This window comes from Pseudonaja textilis, chromosome 2 (genome assembly GCF_049901715.1).
Source record: "Pseudonaja textilis isolate UNSWEBS1 chromosome 2, rPseTex1.2, whole genome shotgun sequence".
Classification (NCBI taxonomy): domain Eukaryota; kingdom Metazoa; phylum Chordata; class Lepidosauria; order Squamata; family Elapidae; genus Pseudonaja; species Pseudonaja textilis.
Window position 1 is genome coordinate 80,416,281 of NC_141991.1, and position 17,483 is coordinate 80,433,763.

A 17,483-nucleotide genomic window follows, 5' to 3' on the forward strand; every position below is an offset into this window, starting at 1 on the left:
ATAAGACAAGGTAACTCAAAAGATAGTTAGGTTTGCATTAATATATGCTACTTCGAGGACACTCTCAGGAAACGATTGAAGAGCTGAAGTGCACATTTAGCCAATATAGGGAGAAAAGCAGAACAGCCAAGAATCAGCAGATGACGAGATGAACAGTAACAGATAATCAGAGTTGGAAGGGACCTTATAGGTCATCTAGTCCAACCCATTTCTGACAAATGGCAGTCCAACCTCTTCTTGATGAAGCCGTCGGAGAAGGATGCTTGGATGCAATTATAACTACACACCTAATTATAAATTATAAACCCAGATCCGATTATAAAGATTGGGCCCAAGCTGAGATGACACAGGTGACGCAGGTGAACAAACTGCCTCGTTAACGTGACCGCCTGGTTTTAGGGAAAGGTAGCAAAAGCCATCCCAAAAGTATAACTCTGAAAAATATTAGCGAAAGGACGACAACCTCGTGTTCGAGAGTTCCTGTGACCACAAACGATTCCACCCCATAACCTGCCACCAGCCTCTCCGCCCGCCTCATTAGCTTCCTTAATAACAGACTGACGGTCCGCTCCCGTGGGGGGCGGGGGGGGGGCGGCAAAAAAAAACAACCCATCTCGGCATTCTAATAGGCAGCTACTTTTATCCAATCACCGCTCAGGAACGAATCCAATGATCCTATGGGAGTCCTCAACCCGCCCCCTTCCTTGGTCTCATTTGTTCAGCTCGCGAAACCGCCGCGGCTGCACGTCAAGTGAGAAGAATCTGCAGAATGGCTTCGATCGAATCGAAAGCCCGGCTGCCGATACTCTTTATTTGATTGACTTGTGCACGTGCGTGCTTTATCGTGCGTCTCACTTGTTAGTGTGATGCTTTCCAGATGCGTTTGGTGGCAGAGCCCGTTATCCTTTCAAAGCGGGAATTAATTTCTGCGAATTAAGAGAAGTGTTAAAAGAGTTTGAAGAGTTCATTTCCGACAACTCCTACAGTTTGGCTTGTTGTATTATTATCTCTTTGCACAACCTAACGTAGAATTCTGGCTTTCTAAATACCGGAAGACTCTATTTCTTTATACTCCTACCTTCTGTCACTCAAGGAAATGTCTTTGTCGGTTTGGCAAGACACGTCGTATTTATTTTATTTAGACACATTTTATTTGTTCAGTACTGCTTAGGTTTGATTGACCTCTGTAACTATTAAATAGTTATCCACGTGTTGACTTCTCCAGTTGCCCTTCTCAGATGAATTTGAAATTGTAGGTTTCATTATTAAGAACTGGCCTTTTTTTTAAAAAAAAAAAACTTTTTCACTTTTTTCCCTTATTTCTTACATTTGCAACAGTGGTGGAAATCTCAAAAGTTTGTACATTTGCGTCATTTTGCTTAATCTTAAGGTCAATGTTAAGGTTGACTCAGTCTTCCATCCTTCCAAGGTAGGTAAAACGAGGAACCAAATTGTTGGGGGCAATAGGCTGACTCTGTAAACCACTTAGAAAGGGCTGTAAAGCACTGTAAAGCGGTATATAAGTCTAAGTGCTATTGCTATTGCTAGTATTCAATTAGAGATTTGGGGCTTTTCTCTCCCAGGAGCAAAAAATGGCTGTGTACATGTGAGAAGGAATGTATCCTTGTAGATCCAAATGCTGAACACGGGACAATGCATATGTATTCACTTTTAAATTATATTTAAATGTTTAAACATAATTTAAACATTTTATTTACTTGAATTTAAATATTTTACAGTCTTCAGAAATAAATATTTTTTACTTATTTTTCAACATTATTAGTTTTATTTTTACCCAGCAACAAGAAGATACTATGACCACTGTCTCAATATAGTGAAATTCCCCAGGACAGGAACTAAGAGATATTTTTTTTCCTGATTTGTGGCATGCCAGCATGTTTCGTATGTTAGAAAGATGCATGTAGTAGAATATCGTCAAGACAGCATGGCAGGATTTCAGGAAGGAATATGTGCTAGCCTACTTGAATTGGTCCTGGGACTGCAGACAAAACATAGGTGCTTCCCTTTAGCTATGGCATATCAAAACTACGTGGAGTCTTGTAATCTCTTCTGAAATTTGACCCTTGGTAATGTTGCCTAAGAGAGGATTGAGGGTTCCATTCTGAAATCTTACCTATGTTTGGTTATAAGCTCACGGAACCAATTTCTAATGAAACATATATAGGGTTGTAGGTATGTATGCAGCAGACAAAAGCCAGAATCTTGTTAAAGGATTTGGTTTTTATATATTATATAAGATTGATATATGATATGTAATTTATGTGATATTATATGAAAGTATGATATGACATTATTAAAGGTTTCCTCTGCCCAGTTGTGTCCAACTCTAGGGGGCGGTGCTGGATTCCGTTTCTGAGCTGAGAGAGCCAAGCATTGTCCAAAGACATTTCCATGATCATGTAGCTGACATGACTATATGCCAAAGTGCATGAAACACTCTTACCTTCCCACCAAAATGGTACCTATTTATCTACTTGCATTTTGCTACTAGGTTGGTAGAAGCTGGGGCAGCAACGGGTGCTCACCTCATCATGCAGTACCCTAGGTCTCAAACTGCCAACCTAATCGACAAGCCCAGTGTCTTAACTAGACCACTGCACCTTATTATACTATATTGTATGTTATAAATAAATATATTTATCATATCACACCACATCCTATATTATGTTATAATGACTTTTAGGGATAAAAAGAGAGCATCTAGTTCTTGAATCATTCTGTGTCAGGCAAGGCAATTTCAATTCCTGGAAATTCCATTCCTAATGCCTGGCCAGTTTTGCAATTAGAATTTGCATTAATGAAGGTCTGTGGGACAGCACATGAATATGGGAGCTGTTGAAAAATGCACCATTTAGGGGATAAGCCAATTAGGAAAGTTTAAAGCAGAATCAGTTCTTTAAAACATTTATTGATTCAAAATATAAAAATAAATGAAGTACTTCAGAATATATTAAAAAAACATACAATAAACCCAAGGCTTATCTTTTCCCTTTAAAATAGTATTATTTAACATCCATCTAGATCTTCTTCTTTGTCCTTTCCATTTAATTGTCATTGGATTGTGATCTGCCCAAGTACTTGTTTCAATATGTATTTCTTGAATATTAGTTAACAATTCTGTTAACATCCACATCATATCGATTCTGGACCATGATAAGTGTCTATTTGAGTAGAAGGTGTATTGTTTTAGCATTTCTTTCTCTCCATGTATCTTTTAAGTTTATTTCATCTACCATTTTAAAAAAAGATTTAGGAAGAGTCTTTCTGCTTTGCTTTATTGTTTTCTGTTTGTTGTCTACAATTCCATTAAAATCTCCCATCATAACTATATTAGCATAGTCCAGTTCAATTATTTTCATATGTAATTTTTTATAAAATTCTTCTTGTTTGTCATTTGGGGCATAGATTGCAATCAGGAGTGTTTTCGTATTATTATCCATTATTTCCACCATTAGTATTCTTCCATCGTCATCAGTATAAATCAATTTCGCTGGAATGGTCTCTTTAATATTTAAAACTACTCCTCTTTTCTTGCATTGTGTCAAGGAGGTAAATTTTTTCCCTAGTTTTGGCTGTATCAACAATTGTTCATATTGCTTTTTAATATGTACTTCTTGTAAGCAGATTATATCAAATTTTAATTTCTCTAATTTATGGAAAGTTTTCCTTCTTTTAACAGCTGAATTAAGTCCATTTACATTAATTGTAATCATTTTTTTCTCTTCCATGGTTATATTTTATAATTAGGTTTGGCAGCTCTTGTGGATCTTGGTTCACGTTGTTCTTTGGCTTCCTCCTTTCCACCTATTGCACCTTCCTCTTTTTCAGTCGTCATTTGGCAGTCCTCTTGGAATTCAATTAGTTAAATTTCTTTTTCTGCCTCTTCCTCTTTCCCTCTGAAAAATTCTGTATAAAATGATTCAGCTTTCTCAATTGAATCAATTCTGTATCTCTGTTCTTGACATGTGAACATTAAACCTCCTGGAATCAGCCATCTATAATTCACCTCTTTTTTAAAGTAGCAATTTGGTCAAGAATCGGTATTCTCTTCTCATCTCTCTTACTCTTCTGGGTATTTGTTTCAAAACCACAATCTCCTTGTCTTTGTATTTCAATGTTTTCTCTCTTGCCACTTGCAATATTTGCGTTTTAATGGCTTTCTTTGTAAATCTGATGTGAACTTCTCTTGGTAGGCTATTTCTCATTGCGTATCTTGTGAAGACTCAATAGACCTCATCTATTCCATCCAATCATCTTCTCTTCAGTTATTTCCAAAGCTTCAGCCAATATTTCTATCATTATTTCAGCTAGATTTTGTCCTTTTTCTTCCTCTGTTTTGGAATCTAAGATAAAATTCTGATCTGTCCATCTCCCATCTCAGCATACCACTTTTATCTTGTTCAACCACAGTTAATCTGTTATCAACCAATCTTCTTATCTCTTTGTTTATCTTCTTCAATTTTTAGTAGTCTCTCATCATACTTCATCATCATTTGTTGAATGTTCTCGACTTTTTCATCGGCTTTCCCTGTTCTTTGTTCAATGTTCTCTGTTCTTTGTTCAATGTTCTCTATTCTCTTTTCAGTATTCTCTGATCTTGTTTGAATGTTTTGAATTCCTTACATAATCATCTTCAGGGTCACTTTTTCTTTTTCTTTCTCTTGCCTTAACATTGTCTATATTGAACGTTGTCCTCCAGATGGTGGAGAGGAGGAAGTAGAAGTTGAAGAACCAGGAGCTGCTAATTTCCTTCTCATTTCAAACAATTCAAAATCTTCAGGTTCTTCTAGACCTTAATCCAATTGTGAAATAACCAATTGCGATTCCAAATAAAAATAGTAGGGAAAAAGAAGCCAAATAGTAATAATAATAAAAAAAGAAAAAAGAATTTCTTCAGGTTCTTGTATACCTTAATCCAATCGATTAGTTAGATAACAATGAAAATTCAAAAATGAAGGAAAAAACCATAAACATACACAAAAGAGAAAAAGTTGTAAAAAAAGACGGAAAAGTGAGGAATAAAAAGCTTTTTTAAAAAAAGGAAAAATTCTTCAGGTTCTTCAACACCTTAATCCAATTAAGAGGTCTCAAATATAAAAGGCTGCATAAGAGAGAGAGAGAAAAAGCCAGGAAGATAAAAAGAAAGAAAAAAACAGTACTGGAGGTAGATGGAAAAACAAAAGTACCAGAAAGGCAGAAAGAGAAAAAGAAAAAAAGGCTACTCCCTTAAAAAGAAAAGGAAGGGAATCATTAATACTAAAACTTTTCTTTTAAAATAAAAAGCAAACATAAAAATTTAACCTCCAAAGACAAAAAAAAAAAGCAAAGACAAATTCCAAAGAACTAAAAATCCAAGTAGCTATTTCAAAAAGTAAACTGTTCAGAAGGGGTAGCACAGCTTGGGAAAAATCAAGAGAACACACTGCACTTTGTTTAGTTATCCAAGGCTCTTTTGTTATAACACTCTTCTCCAGAAACTTATCACCTTTTCTTTTCCTATAAACTTTAACACCAGACTCCAGCTGTTGATAGAAGCCCAGAAGAGCACCTGCAATAATACTCTCCCATGCTCTTCCCTCTATCTTATCAAATAGCAATGTCCTTGAAAAAAAGTCTCAGTTCTTTCTTTCTCAGCTTTGTCTGGTCACAAGAGAAATAGAATATTTCCAAGCCTCTAGCTGGCAGTGTTACAAAGTTTTTTTGCTTTCACTTTCCCCCTCCTTTTCCAAGCAAAATATAATAAGAATTAATAAAAGAAAAGAAAAAGATATTTTTTAAAAAGAAATAACTAAAAGGGAGTCTCTAGCCTAAAATGTTACAAAATCAAAAAGGAGAAAAAAAATAGATGGAAAAGAAAAAACCAGTCCAGTTTCAAAATATAAGATCATGTATAGAAAATCCAGCAATGAGAAGAAAACATTACTTTGACATTCCTGTTTAAAATTGCCTCTTAATGTCAAAAACTTTTACAGATTCTTTCTTTTCCTTAGGGTGTCATTTCAGATCTTAGAATAAAGAAAAAAGTTCTCACCAAACCAGCACACTCTCTATTCTCTTTCATTTCGGAGCTGTCCCAACTTCAGCAGCTTTAATGGCTGCCTCTTTGCCGCTGGCAAGAAGAGCTTCTCCAGGATCTACCAGGGACTTTGTGGTATCCCTCGGATCTACAGGATGCGCTCTTCACTTTCACCTTCTCTTCAAGATGGTTTAGATCCGATAGGACCGTCCAGGAGCAAAGATATTGGCATTGATCTCAGACGTCCAAGATCGCATGCCGTATTGTCGCGATGCCAGCTCCGCCCTCCCCAGACTTATTTCCATATATATTCCATTCATTTTGTGCACTTCTTCTTTTCCGTCTTTAGTATTTGTATCCAATCCGACTGTCCAGAATTTATTTCAACCAGCATCTTTTATATTTAATTTTAGTAATCAATGTCTATAAGTCTTTATTTCCAAGTTTTATTTACTTCTTTTCAAACTCCTTTTCAAAGCCACCAATCACTCTTGACGTATTACTTTACTATAATGTTTTAATATTCCACTTTTCAGGTTTTTATTTTGTTGTAATAGAATTCCTCTTATTTCATTTCACTTTCCAATTTTAAGTGGACCAAACACTTTTCAAAAAAAGTCACTAAAATTTTTCCTTTACCATTAGGTGGCGCTCATAATTCAATTTCCACTTTCCACCTTTTATCCCTTTTGTAAGCTTTTATTAATTTCGCTAATTTCCAGTTATTAGCTATTATTTCTTTTTAACAGTCAATTCCAGCATTTGATCAATGCCTATTTAGCTCCGAAAACCATATAATTATCCAATTCAGTTTCCAAATATGTTATGGTCAAACGTTTTCCTCGAAATTTTTCCACATCCAATTTAATTCTTTTCAAAGTCCAAGGTCTAATTTCTTAAGTTTCCAATTTTCCCGTCTCTCTCAGGTCGCCGCTTCTGCAATCTTTAACAAAAATTCTTTCCTTTAATTCCAGTTACCTTTTAATGTCCAGATATTTTGCCTGATCCACACACTGTTCACAACTTCACTGCTCTAGCACAACCTTGTTTCCCGGTTAGGTTTCTGTCTTCAGAGTGGCCATTTTAGACCACCGCTACAGCCTGTCTTCAGAAGGAGTGTTCCTAGCCAGGGAGGGGAGATGTAGCTCCCCTCAACCTGGCAGGCAGTCTTCCCCTATTTCATCCCCCTACAGGGTGGCTTTGGGACCCTCCAACAGGTACAGTACAAATTGAAGCCGCGCACAATCACAGGGTCCGATCCATCTTCAATGGAAGCACCACCAGAAGACCTGAACCCAAGTTCATTTTATAAGAACAGAAATAAATTAAAAATGCAGGATTTTTTTTCTATTAAAATGTGAAGATCTGAGATCTGACAGATCATATAGCTCCTTAGCCTTTGCATTATTAAGGGCTTGCCTTACAGTATTTTCCCTTATGTGCAACCCAAAAGTAACGTTCTCTATCATATGAATATAGTATTGTCAGACACTAAAGGAGAAAATAAGCAGAACAGTTATTTCAACTTTGTTATTTTAAAGACATTTGAAAAAAAGCTATACATTTTTATAATACTGTCAAATTACCAGAGAAGTTCAAAAATTGTCTTCGTTTTCAATATTGAAATATAAGTTCCAATATGATTTCCCTGAGTTCACTTCCAAAGTGTACTTGTGGATATTTTTTTAAAAAAAGAAAAGTCCACACTTTTTAAAACAGGTATTCATTTCTGAACAATTCATTATTGAGTCCATAGACAGATTATTGGAATAAAACAGAATTTTAAAAAATATTTTATTTGTCAGTCAAGAGGAATATTAACAAATTTGATAAACTTGACAATTTTTTTTACAAAATAAAAGTCTGCATCTTCCCCTCTGCATTTTTAAGTGTATAGTACACAGATATCCCAAAATTGAAACAAAAAATGATTAGTTACAGATACTTTAATTGATCATTGACATTTCTAATCTTCACTTTTTGTTAAAAATAGATTAACTGTAAATGGCTGCTTGCAGTTTATTTCAATGCAGATATGTTGTCCTGTTGCATGATAGAAAAGTATGGTGAGGTGCTGTTATCTCACAGAAAAAAAAACCTGGAAAACAACTTATGTATTATTTTTCTTCCTGGTTTTCTCGCTTACAACCAGGGTGTATAGCTCAGTGCAGAAGAGCGCAGGACTTGTGCTATTTAGTGTTTCTCAGGAAGCTATCATTTTGGTATATTTGGATCCTCATGCAAGATTAAAAGTTGCACGTGCTGAAATGTCTCTTTTCTAAACATACTAAGGCAGCATTAATTTTGTTCTCTCTTAAAGCTGCTGTTTGTTTAATGACTTCTTATTTTCACATTTTAATGATCTAACAGCTCTGTGTGTATTCAGAAGTAAACTACAATGTGTTCAGTAGGACATACGCCCTGGTAAAATGGGAAAGCATTTCTACTTGAATATAATGCAACAAAAATACATTAATATTTTTATGATGTTCTGAAGTTGTTGCCCAGCATAATAGTTGCATTATTTGTTTCAGGATGTTGAGATTAATCTCAAATCCAGGAAATTGAACCCAACTGAGCTTCCTTTGGACAAACTGGAAGAGCTGCTGCATCACCCATAATAGAAAGATGCTATCATGGAAGGACAGAAGATTAGCCCTGAAAACCCTAACGGTGGAAATGTTCAAGAACACGACATGTTACAGGTGGCAACTCTGCTAGTATAGATTGAAATGGAGAATTCTGGAAGTAATGTTGAGACCACTAGATCCCAAATCCCCCCAATTCTTTGGATTGATTTCCTAACTGATTTATTCAGAACTACATTTTTTTCTTATTTAATTATTAACTGCTTCTACAAAGTAAGAACTACTTTAGCAACTGTTTTGAAGCTGCCTATTTTTAAATTGCATTTGTTTGCCTTCAGTTGAACAGCAAAAGGTAGCAATTTGTTTGGGGGTGGGGGGGGAATAGTTAAGCAAAATTCTCCAACAGTAACAGCAGGAATGAATACCTTGGTTTAGATTAGAAGGGTGAGCAGTTTTTTTCAGCATCCTTGATGTGGAAATGAGCATAAATCAAGATATATGCTCACGTAGTATTTAAAAATAAATAAATAAATATGCTTACTTAAGGAATGAAGTCTCCTATCCTCTTGATAGGAACTACTTTTAGTCTATTTGGCTTTACTATTTTGCTTAAGCTGTCTAGCAAATTAAGAAAATAGAATGAATATGCTCAATCCTCTCACTTATGCAGAAATAATCATTAGGAAGGATTTTTTTTCTTTAGCATTGACTTGAGTATTATTTTTTTTAATTTGGATATTTAGTGTATTTGCTCATGTGTTTGTTTTTAACAGGAATTGTTACAATCATCTATATCAGGGCTGTCAATCTCCTGGCCCATGGGCCGGATGGATCATGTGCTGGCCACACCCATGCCCAGTTTAGCGAAGGAAGGAAAAGTCCTGATACGTCATGTGACACCACCATGACTACTTGAGTTTGATACCCCTGATCTAGAAGCTACGCTTTGCAACTTTTTCTAGTGTGGACTGATGTAATTCTAGTGCAGCCTCATTTCCTTTAGATGTGTTAGGAATTCAACACCTACAATTCTCCAGCTAACATACAGCTGAAGATTTCTGGGAACCATAGCACTACCACATCAGCAGAAGATGAAGTTTGGGGAATGACAGTATTGTTTAATCTGATTTCCTGTAACACATGAAGCACAAAGCAGAGCTGAGTGAAAAGTAGATTGATTTAATTTTTTAAAACTAGGCTTTACAGCATGTTTGCTTGCTCAAGCACTGAACATAACCAAAATGACAAAAAGTTTGCTTCCTTCCACCTTTGTTATCAGTAACTTTGAAGGTTAAAAAAAGATTTTTTTAAAAAAGTATTGTTGCTTTCTACTGAGGAACATTCCCAATGAATGAAAGGATATTTTGGTTTATAAAAGGGCCACAAGCAAAGTATGATGTTTCTATTAGTTAGTTGTTCTATATCCACATTGTAGAAAGTTCAAATTGAAGGATGACAGATTAAATTAAGTTAGAACATGTAGCACGCTGGCATGCTGTCATTCAGAGGCATGTAGCCTTAAGGCAAATTCTACCAAGCAACAACCATTCTACCTTTAGTGCAAGTTCAATGAAAACTGTGTAAGAGGAATGTAAACAAAGCAAAGTAATGTGCAACTACAGTATGAGCCATCTGTATAATATTTTCCATGAGACATCAGCACATCTGTTAAATTCCTCAATTTCATGCAAAAATAGTATATTCTTCTAAAATTTACATTCATTTCATATAAGTTTATTTACATATAGATAATTAGTTTGTGCTTTCCACACATTGAAAACCAAATAATATTTTTTCAAGTTGATTTGATTCATTCCAAGAAAACTGAAGCTATTTTCTGATATATGCATTAATAATTTAATTTTTTTAAAATGGAATTTTGTTATTCTTACCAGCAATGTGCCATAAAACTTTTGTAAAGGACTTTCTGCTTCTTTTTCATGTAAAATAAACTCATATTTCAGTTCAGCTTTTTTTATTTCCCCCAAAATATTCTATAGCCTGAGTGAAGCTTTAAATTCTACTTATGTAACCTCATTGATATTTTGGAGGAAAGGGTGTTTTAGCAGTATAGTGTATATTTATAATGAAAAACAATGCAACATTTTTATAACTGGAATAGCCCATTTTTCTTGTGAGATCAGTCTCATCTCTTATTCATTCCTGCATGTTTTTCCCTCAACAGGATTGCAAACTGATGACATCACAAAGCAAATACACTAACACAACATTTCTAATACACAGGTGTCAAACTCGGGGTGACGTTTTGCAACATTTTTTCTCTTTATGGAGCTGGGGTGGGTGTGGCCTGTGTGTGACACATCCAGCCCGCGGGCCACCAGTTTGACACCCCTGTTCTAGTATGTAACTCAAACATCCACCAGTCGTAATTTACTTATGCAACTGCAAGTTATTAAGCAATGAACATCCACCTATGATTCATTGAAGGGAGAATGGCTGCTTTTATGATGAGCAGGATTTCATTATCACTATGAACCCAATTTTAGTTTACTGGTATGTAAATTCAGACTGATGAACTAGTCCCTTTGTCCTTAGTATTGCTCCTAGTGATATATTGTACAGCATATTGATAGCATTTTAGACTCAAATTATTAATGTTGGCACCAGCATTCTAATCTGGAATAATTAGAACTTTTCTAAGAGATTCCACACTTGTAATGTTACAGTAGTCATACATGCTTAACAAAACTGGTTGATAACAAATATTGCAATTCAAATAAAGCTGGTATTTAATAGAATGCAAATGTATTCCTTTGAACACCAATGGCTCAAGCGACATATGGCTATTTAATTAAATGTTTTGATTAGGTCCCTTAGATATTTTTTCTATATATCTATTTTTTTAAATTGGGCCAGGTGAGCAGACAAAATCACTTAGGAACCTCCAATGCACCTGCTGTCCACCTGAGATAAGCAGGTAGAAAGGTTTTATATGAGATCAGCTATGTGCAGCCAAATGTAACAGTAGTGAATAAAGACATTGATAAGCAACATTCAGCCTCCACAGGGGGCAACATCTAGTCAACCTTAGCTGGTCTCAAACAAGTTATAATTGAATCTAGTCAATCTTAGCTGATCTCAAACAAATTAGAATTGAACCTAGACAATACATGAGTGAGAAAACACCAAGAGGCTTCAGGGTTTTAGGCTAGCCTGGGAAATAAATAATAATCCTTCACTGGAATAATAGTCTGTATGATAACTCCCTAAACTACAGTGTTCTGATTTGGCTAAATTCATGAAGTGATTAGGAATTAGCTTGGACGCAAAGTGGATTTTTATCTTTTGATCCTTCACTTACATAGAACCATGAGAATATTCTGCTGGTTCAGTCTTCTGCACATTTTTCCCAGCAGATCTTGTCACATTTTGAAAAAATCAAATCTGAGCAGAACCATCCATAGCAGACATGTCCAATCCACAGCCCTTGGGCCCTAGATAGGTAGTAATGTGGCCTTTTAACTTTATTACATGATTTATATACATAACGTATATATTTTATATGTGGCCCAAAACAATTCCTTTCCACTCAATGAGGCCCAAGCAGACCAAAAGATTGGATAGCCATAATCTACAGTATTTCAGATGCAGATATAACCATAGCATTTGTGAAAGGATATTACAGTTTGCATTATTGCCAGATTTATTTTCAGTCCCTTTTAATGATCCCTAGCATGAAATGTGCTTTTTTCTCCGCTGAGGAACTATCATTTGATATCTTTATGAAGCTATCCATTAGGCCCAAGTTCTTTTTCTTGATTAGTTACAGAAAGCTCAGCCCTTTTTAAAAAAGCATATGTTTCTTAAAGGTGATCCTGAGTACAACAGAATACAGTTCAATCACTAGATTGTTAGGATGTTCTAAGATTGTCTTTAAAACAGTTCCAGTAACTGTTGGGGGTGGGGGGGAGAGGATGTACAACTGAAATCAATGTATTACTTTGCACAAAAAGGATAATCAGGCAAACAATCTCCTCTTGATAAGAACATTTTAAGATGTTGCTTAATTTATTCTTTAAATCAAAATTTTATTCAGATAGATTATACCCAACATATTCCTATCTACAGTTTTAAATAATGGTAAACCTTTAATAAATATATAAGATTGTACTTATAATTCTAAGTAAAAGAGGTCATGTCAGACATTTCTGGCAATGCTGAATTTATGTAATCAAAATAATATAGAGCTTAGTCTGTATGCCGTTTTCTCGAAATATCAGTTTTTGGGGAATTTAACATTAAAATAATTATCTCCAGGCATTATAGCAATCTAGCTAAAAAGGTACAGATATATTTCTATGTCTTCCTGCAAAGAATATACAAAAAATTAAAAGTCTCCTTTATCTATTACAAAATTACAGCTGTTTGGATCTAAATTAATGGAGCTACTAGCCACTTTTCAGTGAAGATTTTAGAACTATACCAGCCTGTCTTAAACATACTATATGCTGAACTCCAGCTCTCATAAACCCCAACCAGTATGGCTATGAAACCTATTTGGGGAATTTGTACAAACCATATTAATCTTCACAGTCTGTATTGATCAGTTTAGAGGACACAGCTGAACAACAAATTCTGAAGTATGAAGTAAAATCTTTTAGTTAGGCAATGAAGAGAAAGGGAAAGGATTGGAAAAGACACACAAAGGGTACTTTTTGCAACAAGACTACTGCAACAAATGGGCAGATTTCTTTTAAAGAGTATCTTAAGTAATTCAGAACAGATATGAATAAATGCCCTGCCTATATTTTCCATTTATTCATTGTGTCCCATTTTTTAAAAACTGAATTTTAGGTATGAATATTCCAGCACAATTTAACTCAATTTCAATCACTACTTTAGCACTTTGAACTTTGAATAAACCATAAAAAAGAATAAAAAATGAGACTTGCCTCAAAAATTAAATATACTAACAATTCTATAGTGCCACATCTTATTTAGTATGTTTAGTATGATTTTGCTTTCAAGTTTGTAGAATCAAACCCAACAGTATTAAGTTTCAATTTCCACAGAAGAACTAATGTCTTATGCATATGGGTCAAGCAACCTTTTCTTTTTAGATAGTTTCTCCAGAACAGTTAATTTCTTCACTGAAGCTCTGATATTGATTTACGTGAATTGTTCACAGGCTGAACACAGGAAGGAATTCTCAAACATAAGACCGAAAGTTTTCTAGTTTTCATATTGTATATTCAGCCAAAAATGGAAGTGGATGGCCTACTTTAAAATACCTTAAATCTGTTACTCGAGCCCACCAATTGACTTAGAAACCCCACATCCTCTTTATATCATTTAAAATTATTTCTCCAGAACTCTTGAAAAGCTTGTCAATGGCTAGAATCCTGAGACCTTCCATATTTGCTAAATATTAGGTCCCCAATAAACTCAGCAGTCTTTACATAAGTGACACTGCTCAAGATGCTGTAGTATAATTTAAAGCAATGCAAAGGGAAAACAGGCACTCAATGCCCCCATTCTTCTGTTAAATATCTGTGGGGGGATATTTAGAGTAGGGGGCATACATGAAAGTTATTCAGCATGTTCACAAAAACCAGATTTCCTTTTATAAATTTCAGTTGGGTAGCTGCCAAAATAGAAAGCAATCAACATCTTTCAAAAGTGTGTCCAGTAAACAAGTCTTGCCCTTTTTGGAAAGTGAGGCCCTAGAGTGACAATCACAGGTTACTATTAGTCTAGCATGTGGCACTGGCTTCAGCATATTTAATACATATGAAATACAAGTTATTCCTGTGTGATTACCCCCGACAAATTCAACTTTTGTATGCAGAGTATAACAGCTGCCATTTAAAGAACAATTACACAATTCCAGCTTTCAGTTCTGTAACAGGTTAATAGATTTATTGTGGCTTTGAGCATCAAAGAATATTTGAGGTAGACTACTAGCCTTTGTCAGATATCTCCCTGGAATTTTAAGAGCTCAGTTGCAATGAGGAATTCTTGGTTACATATGCACTCAGTGGTACTTGGGAGGACAAACTCTTAAAAAGAAGATGTGTGCATGATGTATACCTGTGAATCAGGGCAAGAACCTCTTGCTTCTAAAGAGTTCTTAGTAGTACCCACCCAGGGAGACATCTGGAAATCCTACAGATCACACGGCTGAATCCAGATTTAGAGGAGCATCACACAAAAAGCAGAATTTTTTTTCCTGTTTGCTAAGGAGTTTTGCACGCATTAATAAAGAAAGGCCTGTCAAAATAGTTTCAAGGAGTGGAACTTTTAAAAAGTTTTAATTGTTGTCCAGTATGGGCTATGCAATCTTCTAGGACCTAGAACTAGATGGCAAAGTATTATTCAGTGACCGTGTCTTCAGACAGCAGAAGGCTCATGTGGAAAGACAGATGCTTATTCATGTCAACTGCATCCTTCCCATTTTCAAAATTATCCTAATATTGCTACAGAGTACATTATTCTGAAGAACCTTCCTGTGCTGTCAGATGGAGATACTTGAATAAAGCTCTTCTATTTGTTTCTTGAAGTATTCTCTCAGCTCTGGTCGCCTGGCTTTTAATGTAGGTGTCAATAGACCATTTTGTACTGAGAACATTTCAGAGTGGATGGAAACTGCTTTAACCTGAAATTTTAACAAATGGAACAAAATTATATAGGTATAAATGAATCAAAAGGAAAAAAATAAAACCAAATCCTTATCGGAAAACTCCACTTGGTTGCTTCCTGAAATTTGCCGATAAATTGTGGATTTTATCAGGCAAAACAAAAATAACTTATACAACCTTTCTAAATACAATTACATTTCACTGAGTCCAATTGATGAAATATGAATATAATTGTTTTATTCTGGTTTTGCATGAAGCAAGCCCTTTTGATCTACAGTTCATGCTTTATTTTTATTGTATAATCACTGACAGATGTTTGTGGTTGACCATTATTTTGTTAAAAGAAAGGTGAGTCTGTTACTGTCATTTTGGGCAAGATATACATTCATTTTAGATTGTTTAAACCTGAGTTCATTTGCTTTACTTGTTTCCCAGATTTTCCTAAAGTTTATTTTGCTACCAATCTGTATCTTTTCATTTAGGAATCTGCATTTTTCCCTGCTTCATGCTCCCTCAAAGTCCAGAATCCTTAGTACAGTTACACCAGTGGTTCCCAAACATTTTCAGTCCACCGCCCCCTTTGTGCTACAAACTCATCCTCAGTGCCCCCCACCCAGGGGTGGGATTTAAATTTCTGTGGGCGTGGCCTAATTTGAGAGTGTGGCTTGCTGGTCATATGACTGGGTGGGAATGGCTTGCTGGTCATGTGACTGGCTGGCGTGGCTCGCTGGCTGGGCATGGCTTGCTGGTCACATGACCGGATAGGTGTGGTTTGGTGGTCATGTGACTGGGTGGGCATGGCCAGGTGACTGGCAAACCAAATACAAGTGGTCCTCACTTAATGGCTGGTTGTTTAGCAAGTGTTCTAATTTATGACTGGCCTCCCTAGAGCTACTTGATCTGTTTTTTGAGTTTTAACAGCCATGCACACACATACACACACACTCCCTTCTAACCCAGCTGGAGCAAGTCATTGGACTAGAATCGGTAAAGCATCTCTGATTAGATTCTAGTAGTGAATAAAATCTAATCAGAGATGCTTTACCGACTCTTGTTGATTTGTTTTATTTTTATTTCTTTATTTTATGTTGCTGAATTGCCTTGACGTGCGTGTCCTTTCTTGTGTACAACCCAGAAGCTTTTGTGATTCTTTGCAGCAAAAATTACCAACCTCTGGCTTTACTTGACTTTTCAAACATGCCACCACTGCAACGTTTTAGGTGCCGGCCCCGCAGGTCCACCCCATTGAGCCCGCTGCACTGGAGGGACCTGCCCAAGCAAGTCCGAGCAAAGCAGTGCACCAAGTCAATGGGGTGAGCCTGAGAGAGGGAAAGTGAGAGAAAGAAAGAGAGAGAGAAAGAGAGAAGGAAGAAAAGAAAGAGAAAAGGGAAAGAAAGCAAAAGGGACAGATGAAGAAAGATGGGGGGATGGAAGGAACGGACAGAAAGAAAAAGAAATAAAGAAGGAGGGAGGGAGGGAGGAGAAAGATAATGAGATATCTATTCTAGTCCAATCACCTGCTCCAGCAGGGTTAGAAGGGAGTGTGTGTGTGTGTGTGTGTGTGTGTGTGTGTGTGCTCCTCGTAATTTACCAGTACATTTTGGTTTTGCCTTCTTCAGAATTGGCACATTAAAATATTGGGGAAAAGTAATTTTTTAGGGTGGAGCTCTGGTCCAATGGATCCTGTTTAAAGCCTCAACAAAATGTGACAGCTTCCTGATAGTCTTGAACATGTTTTGTCCACAAAACCTTTAATAGAAGCCAAAGATGTTTCAATGTGGAAAAGGGCCTCAGTCTAAGCTAGGCCTCATTTCAATCTGATGCATCATATCTCTCTCTTTCTCTTTCTCTCTCTCTCTCTCTCTCTCCCTCCCTCCCTCCCAGACTGGCTTTGCTGTACTTTCCCAATGTGCCTGCAGGGCCGGCGCTTCGAACATGGATGGATGGATGGATTGATAGATGGATAGAGAGACAGAGACAGGTAGGTAGGTAGGTAGATATATTGGTAGATAGGTAGGTAGGTAGGTAGGCAGGCAGGCAAGCAGGAAGGAAGACAGACCTTTTGGATGGATGGATGGGTAGGTAGGTAGGTAGGTAGATATACTGGTAGATAGGTAGGTAGGCAGGCAAGCAGGCAGGAAGACAGACCTTTTGGATGGATGTTTGGATAGGTAGGTAGGTAGATAGGTAGGTAGAATAGATATTGGTAGATATATATAGAGGGAGGGAGGGAGGTAGACAGACAGGCAGGCAGGTAGG

At 36.3% G+C, this 17,483-nt stretch overlaps 2 protein-coding genes across 9 annotated transcripts in view; both read right to left on the minus strand.

Annotated features, from left to right (window-relative positions):
• Nucleotides 1-571, minus strand: part of MEIKIN (meiotic kinetochore factor) — a 29,135-nt gene extending 28,564 nt beyond the window's left edge. Inside the window, exon 1 of the mRNA XM_087924422.1 lies at nucleotides 464-571. The gene's annotated coding sequence lies outside the window, so the exon portion shown is untranslated. The remainder of the gene's footprint in view (nucleotides 1-463) is intronic.
• An 8,427-nt stretch (nucleotides 572-8,998) lies between these two features.
• ACSL6 (acyl-CoA synthetase long chain family member 6) overlaps nucleotides 8,999-17,483 on the minus strand; it is a 110,320-nt gene continuing 101,835 nt past the window's right edge. For all 8 annotated transcript variants that reach the window (XM_087924418.1, XM_087924419.1, XM_087924415.1 and 5 more), the window contains one exon: nucleotides 8,999-15,241. In XM_087924418.1, coding sequence (XP_087780544.1) covers nucleotides 15,101-15,241 — 141 coding nt within the window. In that variant the 3' untranslated portion in view covers nucleotides 8,999-15,100. The remainder of the gene's footprint in view (nucleotides 15,242-17,483) is intronic.